This window comes from Anas platyrhynchos, chromosome 5 (genome assembly GCF_047663525.1).
Source record: "Anas platyrhynchos isolate ZD024472 breed Pekin duck chromosome 5, IASCAAS_PekinDuck_T2T, whole genome shotgun sequence".
Lineage (NCBI taxonomy): Eukaryota > Metazoa > Chordata > Aves > Anseriformes > Anatidae > Anas > Anas platyrhynchos.
The window spans coordinates 34,824,240-34,836,399 of NC_092591.1; the positions used below are offsets into that span (position 1 = coordinate 34,824,240).

Consider the following 12,160-nt stretch of genomic DNA (forward strand, 5'->3'; position numbering starts at 1 on the left):
CACCGAAATTCATATAGAAACACAGTATCACTGGACACTAAGGATAAGCTTACACTTCAGAACAGATATCTGGATCTGAACTTTCCTGTAAGATAGAGGTGTTTGGATCTAGGTTTTGGCCTCCGTCTTGTTCAAAACACAATAATTACATTCACATGAACTCACTCACATGAACAGTCTAAGTGTTTACAAGAAAACTGAAATTTCCTGGTGGTGCTGAAGTGCACTGAAGTGCAGTACTTACCACCTGTTTTGATGGGGTACATCCATTCCCGTACATCATCAATACACTCCTATACACAAATAATGTATGACAAGGCACACCACAACTTCCTTCAGAGGATTTCACACTACTGATTACATCATAACTTCCTTTATCCTGGTAATCTAGACACTGAAGAAACTAGATCATGGTTGTCTATACACAGATCTGTCAAAGGAAGGTTTCTAGAGCTCACTCTGCCCTCCATTAATTGACTGTTTTTACTTAGCCTTGATCAGAGCATAGCTAACTGACTGAATATTGATGGCTGGAATCTGCAAACCAGAGTACTTAAAGCTTCTGCAGTTAATTTTCAAAGGGACTGCATATGATAAATCCTACTGATTTCTACAGGTTTGTGAATAATCAACAGTTCAGAAAAAGTGATCCCACTTGGAAAAAAAAAGTGTGAAGATTTAGTAATAGGTTGAAAGGTTTCACAGTTTTGACTACACATCTATTGATACATAAGAATTACAGGTGAAGCAGACTCATTCTTCTGCAGCAGCCTATCTTCGTTCATTTTCAAACAATGTAAGATTTCTCAGAGAATTCAAGACCAGCATTAAAGAGCAGAGTTAACAAAGGATGGAACATCTACACAATTACAGTTGTACAGTGACTGCAATCTAGCTCAAATTCATTTTCAACCTGAAAACCAACTTCTATTTTCTCCGTATTACCTAGCTTCTACCCCAGGTCTAGTAGGCGGTTTTCCTGGTGGTGGCCGAGGAAAGAACTGAGCTGAACTTGAACTGGTGACTTGATCAGTGGTAGCCCAGGACACTGGTCTGGGTATCTTGCTTTTTCTGGACTGAGGGCTACTTGGAGATAAAGAACTATCTTCCGTCTGCTTGCTGAAATGAGAGTCTAGTGTCAATTTAGAAAATGAGGATAATACATCATCCTCAGAAAATGGTACTGGAGCAGCAGCCATTTTTTCTTCCAGTGACTTATCAGAGGCACTTGAGAGGTCACCAAGGAAAGATTTGAGCTGTCTCTTTTCCACAAGTAGTCTGACCAAGTCTGTCTGATGGGCCTTTTTTAGCAGAAGCTTTTCCTTTGCTGAAACAGAAGAGGAATCTGACGTTGAGTCTATCTCTTGTGCTAAAACTGGGATTCGGCTCTGCCTGAATACAAAAGGAGATTTAACCAAGTCCTTCTTAGATCGATGAGAATTCTCATTCGCTGAAATGCAGTGGAATAACTCTCCATTTCTGGGAGTATTTTTCTCCTTCTTGTCCTCCTGGTGCAAAAAATTAGTAAGGGCCACTTGGTGGCATTGCAAGTCTTGGATATGGACTTCTTCCTTATTAGAATGAAAACCATTTTCCTGAACTGGTGCTATTTTGCTTGCCTGTCTATTAGTGTGTGAGTTGATAAGTCTTGAGGGTGAAAATTCTGGTGTTTCAGGTGTTATGGACTTCCCAACTTCATCTTGATTTGGCACCAAGCAGACAGGCCTTGGCTTTGATTCTTCAGCAGCTTCAGTATTAGTTAGAAGTTCTTCCTCTGCAGATTTTGAATTTCCTGGCAAAGAATTCTGTTCTTTGTTTAGCATATCAAGGACATCCTCAGAAACTACTGGAAGCTGTTCTTCCTCAGTCTCTACAGGAAGATTTTCAAGTTCTTTCTCTTCCTGTCTCCCGCTATGTTGTTCAGGTAGGTCCTTTTGGTCACTGTCTGGGACACTGACATGTTCTTTGACATGTCCTTCCCTTTCAAGCTCTTCGTGGCTGATATGAAGTACCAAATCTGGTGTGCTGGTACTACCTGGAAGTGCATCATCTGTCACAACCAAACCTGGCAAGCCTTCCTTTGGAGACGGGAGTTCCACTGTGTGTTCCATAGACTGCACATCATGCTCTCTTTTCTCTAGCTGGTGCCCATACTGAAAACTCTCTGAAGCAGACTGTGTGGATGCCACTGAGGGCCTGGGTATTGTTACCTGCATTGGAAAATTAGAGAAGGAAAAGGTGAAAATTTCAGGAATATTGTAGATAACATTCTTTATATTGCATTTTTTATTCCATGTCTCCAAGATGCATTATATAATAACTTGTAGGAATCACAATGTTCAAATAGCTAAACTTCATAAATTCGATCTAGCTAATTAGGAAAATAAAATACTCTATCATCCCAAGACAGAAACGTGTAACACAAACATAATCTCAGTTGGAAATGTTGCAGTTGACAAGGAACCTCCTGGAAAAGAGACACAGCCTAAGAAGTCCACGTTTTATTACTTTACATGAGTTCAAATACTTTTAGCATAAGTTATATAAAAACATAAAATCTTTAACAAGTACACAACAATACTTTTTAGACAAGTACAGAAGACAAAGAAAACAGTGAGGTCCAGATTCAGAAACCGACTTAAGTTTCAATTTAGGCAGAATGTATATACTTCGTTAACAAAACAACTAATAAAAAACATTATCTACAAAATTAAATATTTTAGTACCCATAATACCTACTTTTCATTAAGAAAACACTTCTGAGTGCTCAAATTTTAGCTACTACCTTCCCTATTGAAACTTTTCTCTTTTTTTATTATTATTTTAAATTAAGCAAGCAGGCCAGGACTTCTTACCTAAGGTCATTAGGAGATTCACAAACTAAATATTCACACACCTAAATCCCCTGGTGGGTCTAATCCAGTAAATATGCTTAAGGCACCCCTAAATCCTATAGATAGTGTTGAGTCAGAGTCACTGTGAAAAAACAGTTGGTTATGGCGATTGCTGCCTCTAGTACATAGCTTAATCAACATAGCTTAGGTCAGAGCATGTCTAACCTAACATGAGAAACCTGCATTTGTGTCTCTCCCCACTCTGAGAGACATCAGCCCTCCTCCCCTACTTCCCATCAGGTATGTGCAGAACCAGAAGGGGACTGCTTCTTTACTTTTCATGAAGTCAGGCCACTGCACAGTAAGAAATGCAAGTCATGAGGTCAGAGGGTGAGAACCCACACAAGTGGTATGAGCTTAACCTCTATGGCCAAGGGAGGAATACATGCTCATGACAAGGTGAGCCCTACATTTTGGGTTATACATTTTGGACTGAGTCATTTGGTAAAATGAATAACCTGTAACAAAAGCAAGGGGCTATCCTTACATCTTCCTCCACATGAATATAGAGTTCAGCTCCTTTTTCCCTCATGTTTTTAGTCTCATGAATCTGTCACAGTTTGCATTTGTAGAATTCAGCAGGAAGTGAAAAAGACTGGAGACTGGGTTTGGACTTAAAAACTTTAGTGATTCAGTGATGGTAGAAGAGACAACTAGTGATAGCCTATTTCCAATGTTGGCAACGCACACCAGTTTGGCCACAGAAAGAACAGAGGAACAAACATTTTACTTGATCAGCTACTCTAGCTGCTGATTTGAATCCTTCAGAGTGAAAAAAACAACCAACCACACATCTCTGAAGAAGGATGGCTTCCTGTAGAATAGCATAGATTCTGGTGTCTTCTCTCAATTTTCAGAGGTAAAATATCCTTAGTTACTTCCTTTTCAGAAGATATTTCTTTTCTCGATACTTTTCCAGAAGGGCTGCAATTACATTTAAACTATCTTTTGCATAAATACATTTACATGGAAACTCTTTTCCTAGTGACATGTCTCTTACGTGTCAACTCCTTTTGAAGTGAAACCTGCTCTGATGTGAAATCTGTTTACAGTTTTCAACAGACTTCATTTCCTTTGCCATGACTGGAAAAAGAATTTCCTAGTCCTCTCTTGACCAATCCAGACTTAACCCTTACACCCAAGAAATAAACAAGTAAACTTGTTGAAGAATCCACAATATAGCAAGCAGGAGATATTTGTGGAAGAAAAACATTGAACAAGAGAAGGGAAGTAAAGCATATGGGGTAAGTTTCATTAAAGACTGCACTGCTGAGTAGCTCAAATTTTCAGAAATGGCTTTATTGAATGCATGTATCACTTTCTTGATTTGTGTTCACTAGCAAACAGAAGCTTGATTTCTCAAATGGTCAATAATCCTCTTATTATTCTTAAAGCACAAAGATTAAATTATACCCCTATTAGGCTTGACATTTCATCTATATGTGCAAGAAATTTAACTTGTGCAGAAGTCCCTCTCATGCAAGTGTTGTTACAACTTCAGGTGTAGCTTCAAGAGAGAAATAAAAGAGCAAGACCAAAAAGAAACAAGCAGGATTTAAAAAGGCACTGCTTATCAACATTGTCTGATATCTTACTTGACATCTCACTGGCTGAAAGTATGAAGGGATACACATTGTTATGTATGTACCAAATGCTACTGTTTTTATATTGCAGGTTCATAGGAATTTCCCTGGAAGGGTTGGAGATTCATTTCTGTGAGGGTGGATGCTTGTTCAATGAGATGGGGCCAGAAGGATGAGATGTACACCACGGCAGCATTTCCTTTGTTTTTTTGCAACTGTGGCAGGATAAGGAGATTCCATCCTAACTTTTACATTTCATTATGAGTCAGGAAAGACTTGCTTCATGCCTCAACTGTTCCTGACACCTTAAAGAATAGTAAATAAAATCCCTTAAAACAACTTCAAAAAATCGTACAGTTTTGTAACCCCAATTATCCCATAGTCATATTCTTTGTGAAACCTTGCAAGACAGAAGGCATAATCAAGGAGTCTGAGGAGGGCTGATCCTGTCACTTGCTTTTGCAAGTTTAAATGGTTATTTAACACCAGTTTAAATGGTTATTATTTAGTCTAAATCAGGGTGACAGAAATCTCAAGCTTGTCAAATGCATACCAAGTTACAAAACAAATGCTACATAACCTACTATGTAGAACTAAAACTCAAGCATCAGAAATAATCGTCACACTTTCCTTTTTCGTGCCATGAACTAAAATCTTATGCTGTAAGATTTCTGTGGCTAACCACATCAATGTTGTAAAATACTGAACCTGATGTAAAATGATTATAATGTAACATGGGCACCTCATCTAAGAAGAAAGTTGCAGAGAATAGATTTAAAATGCTGACCCACAGTGTACTCTGGTAATCAGTTTGTAACGTTATGTACCTGATTATCACAACTCCAGCACTTCAAAAGAAGGTATGATACAGCAGATTACTGAAAAGGACCGCAACAATATATGGAAAAATGACTACAAAGTTCTCCTTTCACTCTGAAATGTTTAGAAGAAATTACCACCACCACAGTCCTGAATCCTTTAGTCTTTCCTAAGTAATTTCTTAATTTTTTTCTGATTTCTGAGGCAATAAATGAGACTGCAATTTCTTCAAGTAGCTTTACAGTATGGTGAGTGGAATGTTAAGAAGTAAAAAGAACAAAACAACAATAACATAAATATCTTCTAGACATCCTTTACGACATCTGACAAACTTTCCTCTCCTTAAACCTCCGACAAGCTGCAATAGCAAGTGATATGCTTGGATGAAATTCTCTATGAATATATACAGCAAATTGCAGAGGAACGAAATATTGGTTTTAGTTGTCAAAGCTGTTAAGTCTGAAAGATCTAAAGGTGTGAATATAGATTACTGTAAAACACCAGCAGGTGAACATGTGACCTCACAGCTTCTTCCCTCTGCTCGTGCTGCCTGCTACTTCTACAAGCATGTCAAGCGCCATTAGGACTCCAGACCTCTCAAAAACATGGTGTACATACCTGTTGATATGCTAATCCCATCATTGTTTGTAACTTCTTTACATTGTTTGTAACATCAGTAAGCCTTAATCATATTAATCGCCATTCTGAAGACGCTTCAGCCTAATCATTTTATTGTTTAGAACTTCTTTCCTATCTTAGAAAAGTTTGTGTGTCTGTGAGAACAAACCTCACGTATCTTTTCTCTTCGCCTTTCTTCCCCTTTTCATCCAGTTAGCTCTACAGCCTAGCAGCAATATGACAAATGTTAATGTGAGTCTGCAGCTTCATTAATACCAACCAACTTCCATTAGGCTTTCCAGTTCACCAGCTTCCTCTTCATGATTCTTTCTTTCCTTAAGTCACTTAATTTTCCTTGCACAACTGTATACCTCTGGAATAAAATCTGAACTGCAATTTGTATCAAAGGGTAAAGGGAATGTTAGCACACTGTCCTGTAATTTACAGCTACTGTTACTGTCACATGAACAAACACTGTAGATATCATACCCAGCTTATTGTTCTTAACAGTACATGTCCTCTCAAAATTCTCCTTCCCTACTATTATCATTCCTTCTGACCTTTTACAGTCTAATCCTTTGTATCCCTTACATTCCCTTTCCAGATTAAAGTCTAGCAGAAAAGATAAAATTAATTATAGATTTACTAAACTACATTGGCTGTTTCTACAAATAAGCTAATATGTGGATAAACAGGAGAAGTATATGTCTGTAATTCATGGAGTTATGGAGTGTAAGACCAGAGATGGCTGTAAGTCTTGATAATGAATCCCTTCTGACATACATACAGTACTGCAAGCATTGCAGGCATTTGTAGAAACTGGCAGTCCCCTGGATAATATGCACTCTTGTTAAAAAAAATCACACATAGCCCTAATCCTTAACTGGAGAAAATAGCGTATGAAGGCTTGGTTATATCCATCTGAAAGGAGGAGCATGCTGCCTTCCACAGCTCTTCACATATATTCTTTCTACTACTCTGTAACAATAATTTGTACATCAGTCTTATATTGATGCTGGGAGATGCAAGGAATAGGAAGAGGAGGGAACAAAGATGCAGAGTTAGGAAGGTACAAGACAGCTGTATTTTCATACCCTCTAAGGTGAAAGATATCTTCTGAGGATAAAGAACATGCATATCTGTGTGTACAGACTCTTGTTATTTAAGTGTACCTATTAACCATTGCTTAATTCCAGTATTTTTTAATTATCTTCCCTTTTTCAGTTATTCCTACACCACTTGCCAGGTAAAGGAAGATTTTACCGTATTCTAACATAAACCCATATCCAACACCCAATAGGGCAAAGATTAACTACTCTAAAAGCAGTAACTTTAACTGCTTTCAGAGAATGATTGTCATTGAAATAAGTTGCTAATTAGTTTATTAATAATGTGACCAAAACAAGTACTCATTTAATTTGAAGCTTCTTCTATACAACATATAAAGCAATTGAACAATATTCTTGAAATTTACTTATGTTGTATAGAACTGTTGGAATTGCTGGAGAACTGGGAAGCAGCTGCAATTACAGATAATTACTTCCTAACACTCATACAATACTCCTGACATACATTGCAATTAAAAATGAGCCAGTATCATAATACTTCTGAGTTCCACAGAGACAGTCTTTTCCTAACAAAGCATCAGCTTGCCTTAATGCAGAGTTCAGAGTAAAAACCTGGTAACTGAAGCGTATTTCACATTTCTATTTCATGCTTTTATTTCTGTCTCTACAGAAACCAAATTCCTACTTCATCATGGTTATTTTCTCAGGGTTAAAAAACATAGAGATTAAAAACTGTTGCCAGAAGCAGTCAGAGCAGTTATAGCTTAGTAGCTAGCTAATAAGTAAACACATCTACCTGTGGTTTATGCAGAGCAATATTGTAGAATCATCAAAATCTAGAAATTGTAATAGTAATTTGAAAATGAACCACTTTTCAAAAATTATATAATTGTAGCTTAGAAATATTAGAGACTCCTTCTTACCACTGGTTCCAGTTTTAGTGTTTTCAAATTTTCCTTTTCCAAAAAGTTCTCTTTCTTCCCTATGAAAAACCAGCTAATTGGGAGAAAATGCTAGGATACTGATAAATTCACAATCTTCAAGTAAAGATTGTTGTTTTTTTTTTTCCCCTGTAATTCTATTTGGACCTCGTTTTAATGATAACAGCCAATTTTTGACACAAGAGTTAATCAGCTCACTCTGGGAAATTGCAGATCATCTAGCTTTCCTGAAACACCTTCACTTGTCCTGTGCTAATGAAATTTGGATGCTTGAAAAAATTTACTAAACAACATATGTTTGGGATAATATTGCAATTTTTAAAAATATAATAAAAATTGATCATGTCAAGGACAGACAAGAATAGATGAACCATGCGGTTAAGAATTTTGAGAATCTTAAAAGTACTGCAGATTCCACAAAACACATATGTTAAAAAAGCAACTTTCGTGGTGTTTTATTTTCTTTCTATTTTTTCCTCTCATTTTATTTTTGACCCATCCTTCACTGCAGAATTCTAACAGTGCATGTGAATGCTTTTACTAATGCTAATTTATTGCCCTGATCTTCACTGTAACTTTGCTGTTGCTGCTGCTGATAGAGAAACTTGCAGAAGGGAAATGACCAAGAGGATCCTGTCAATAAAAATTGATCTGTTCTCCACAGGCAACACACTATTTGAAAAAGTTTAACAGGTTCCTACTGACTGCTTGTTTTCCTCCACTGTCCATTCCATAATTTGTACCTTGGAAAGCTTCCACTGAAAGCACAGCTAACCTAACTCTCTGTAATTTTTAATTTTAATTCTAAAACACTGAAGACAGACGTGAAAAAAGAATGTCTAAAGAATTTCTCTCCTTCAGATAGAAGGTCCTACCAAGCACTGTAGGTAGCATTTAGATTTCCAAATGTCAAGCAATTGCCTCTGCAACTTGGGCAAAAGCAATAAATAGGAAAAAAAATAAATACTTCTTTGCATGAGGAGGAGAATTTGTAGATGAAAAACGTTCCAAAAAAAAAATCATTACCAGTTTGAAACCCAATTGCTTAAAAGAATATCAGTAACCTGTGGGCTTATGGGCATCTTTGGGAAATCCTTTCTTTCCTTATGAAATAACACTTTCTAATATTCCTGAATGCTTCCTAACATTCCTAATATGTGTTTTTGTATTAAAAATCCACATACTCCAGAGAAACTTAGTGACAAAGAAAACAGCGACACTATCGCTAGAGATCATATGTTGATTGCCCTTCCAAGTACCAACCAGTAACAACTGAAAACAGCTGAATCTAAGATTGCCTTTGAATATGGTCATAAGCGTTATCAAACAACTGCTTTCACTGAGGATGTGTAACAGCTGTAACATCATAGCAAATAGTAAGCTCCTGGGAAAATACTTAAACTACATGCCAACTCAATACAGATTCCATCAGGATAGGGTAGGGCATGACATCTCTGTAGTTCCTGGAACCCAAACCCTCTTTACCACACTCAACTTCCATGATGGCAGCATTAAAAATCAGACTCATTGAGCAGAGAAAAACCTTTCCCTCTTTTCATTCTAGAACAAAACTATTTGATAACGTAATATATCTAAATTGGACAAATATATCCATTACTGACATTTCTAGACAGGTAGAATGCTAAACCAATGCTTTAGCTAGTTGAGTTCTAATTCAATCCTAATGCACATGACAGCGACAAGTTAATAACACTGACAAACTAAGAATAATTTTAAAAGAATAGGCTAACAATAGAGGAGCATTTTGCATTTTTTGTTTCTTTGTGGGTAAGAAAGCAATTATTAAATGTGGAAATCAGCGTAAACATTTATCTCTTGCGATTGCAGACTAGTGATAACCTGCCAAAAATCAGTTCATGAAAAACAGCAAAATTTTACATTTACATGCACTCCTGACTGAAAAGCCTACAATATCCATAAAAGAATAACTATTACAAGGGGTATAAATTTATTTTCTAAATACCCCTTGAGCATGTCAACAAGTCTTACCTTATTCTTCCATAGGCACCTGAATTCCAGTGAGATGCTTAAAAATTAAAGTAATTTTTCCAAGTCAGATCAGCATATTACTTCTCATCTTGGGTATGAATAAGTACATGGTGGTTTGTATTTCCACAGCATCTCTTGTGGAAAGATTTCAGAGCATTTTGTAACTAATAACATAACTATATACCAATAAAATAGTTTTTAAACTGTTGCAGTAAGGTAGATTACTGGGAAAAAATAAGACCTATGAGAAAGTATTTGTGAAAGTGCTAACCAATTCCAACTGCTTTACCTGAGAAGGAACAACTACAAAATCATTAAAATAAAACTAATCCCTTTTGTACATGTCTCATCACGTATTTAAAAAACTGAAGATATGTAAAAAAGACCTACAAATCTGGAATCCACTTTTTTCAGGGCTGAATCTGAAACAGACAGCCAATTTAGATTTATTCTAGATGGCTGCCACAGCTAGAAAAAGTTTTTATATCTTATTAGAGAACTAGATCTGAGAAACCAAGAGACTGAAATCCAAGGTCACTAATTCTGATTGTTTCTCAAGAAACAGTTATATATTTAGCACAACATCTACCTAAGCAATCTTTTCCTACACAGCTCTGGCCCGTTGTTACTGCACTCACATCACCTTTTCCATGGATCTCACTCAACACTCTATGCATTCCTCTGATGAGCAAAGTTCAGAGAAGTTACCTGGCTGAAAAATTCACAGAAAGAAAAAAAACCGTCATGTTTCAGGAGGATTTGCTGTACAATTTGACCACTCTATTTAAGAAAAGGATGCTAATAGCACTGTGACCCCACTTTTCAGATTCAAGTACTGTCAAAGAATTCATTCTGTCTTTTGTTGGCTCTAATGCTGCAAATTGAATAACTAAGGAGAGGTGAAACAAACCACTCCAATTCTCTTACATCATATATGTATGGCAAGAGAGGAGTTATGTTTATAGAAGAAATTAAAGTAGACCTACATCCTATAACCTTCAATGCACTAGTGAGTGAAGAATATACAGAAATTTCATGATCTCTCCTACATAATGTCAAACTAAAGAAGGCTGGGCTACAGCTCCTGAAGCCTCACTCATTAACAATCAGGAAAGAAAACTCCCTTGCCTGATTTCAGGAACAAATGTTATCATTTACTTTTTAGCACATGAAGAGAAATTCAACAGTAAATATCCCTGACCTCTGCAATTCATTAATTATCAATGTTGAACTAAATGGAAAACAGTAGGAAATACAGGAAAATATATTCAATACCAAATATTTATACAGGATAATACATAACAGTATTCAAATTATTTTTAGTATTTAATTGAAGAAGTGCTTCATGTCATTAACATGCATCTTTATCTTTCATACTTGCTAGGTACCTAACATTACTGTGATGTAGAAAATAGAAGGACATATAAAAGTATGTCGGTTCTTCAGTGAGCCAAAAAGCATGCAAGGCCTTCATTGTTGGAATCAACTAAAGATTCATGTGCTTGTAGTTTCCATAGCAAATGAAACACTGGAAGGTACATTCTCAGTAGAGTCCGGACTGTCAAAAATCACAGCTTGAAAAGGAACACAGCAGTCAGGGACTTACCAGGTAAAAAGAAAGAGAAGGCTCTGAATATTGTATATAATCTTCTCCCTTTCCCTTTTCCACTCTGCTCAGTAGCAGCACCTGGTACAATATCTATTCTTTTTCACATGACAAAAGAGTGTATCACTTCACAGCCCCCATTAATATTGCAGCTGTATTCATCTGTTGAGTACTAAGGAAGCCAGAGAAAACTCTGTATGAAAACCTACTTTGAGAATTGTGAGGAGCTTGCTAATGTCACCTGCAATACATTTGGATTGAAAAATTTAGATCATAGATATACAGGAAAAAAAAAAAAAAAGTCATTTTGCATCCCAGAATACAAATGCTGAAGCTTAATTTCTAATGAGTTAATTTCTACAAAGTCCTTTTCCCTAGTCAATACTTCAGTCATCATGAAGAATGTGGTATTCTGGCATCCCATATCCCCATCAGGTTCACAATAATGAACCTTTGTGAGTTAGTGTTGGTCCATTTCCATAAATTGAGGGCAGAACTACTACGATTTTGTATTTAGGTAAAAAACAGCCTAGATCTGTTGTGGAAAAAAATACTGCTTTCTGGGTAGGAAGACCAAATGCTGGCATAAATACACTAACTGCTTTTTTTACCTTGTTATTAC

General features: G+C 36.5%; 1 protein-coding gene across 6 annotated transcripts in view; it reads right to left on the reverse strand.

Annotated features, from left to right (window-relative positions):
- TTBK2 (tau tubulin kinase 2) overlaps window positions 1-12,160 on the reverse strand; it is an 84,286-nt gene that overhangs the window by 8,335 nt on the left and 63,791 nt on the right. For all 6 annotated transcript variants that reach the window (XM_027458593.3, XM_072038795.1, XM_038180175.2 and 3 more), the window contains one exon: window positions 946-2,210. In XM_027458593.3, coding sequence (XP_027314394.2) covers window positions 946-2,210 — 1,265 coding nt within the window. The remainder of the gene's footprint in view (window positions 1-945; window positions 2,211-12,160) is intronic.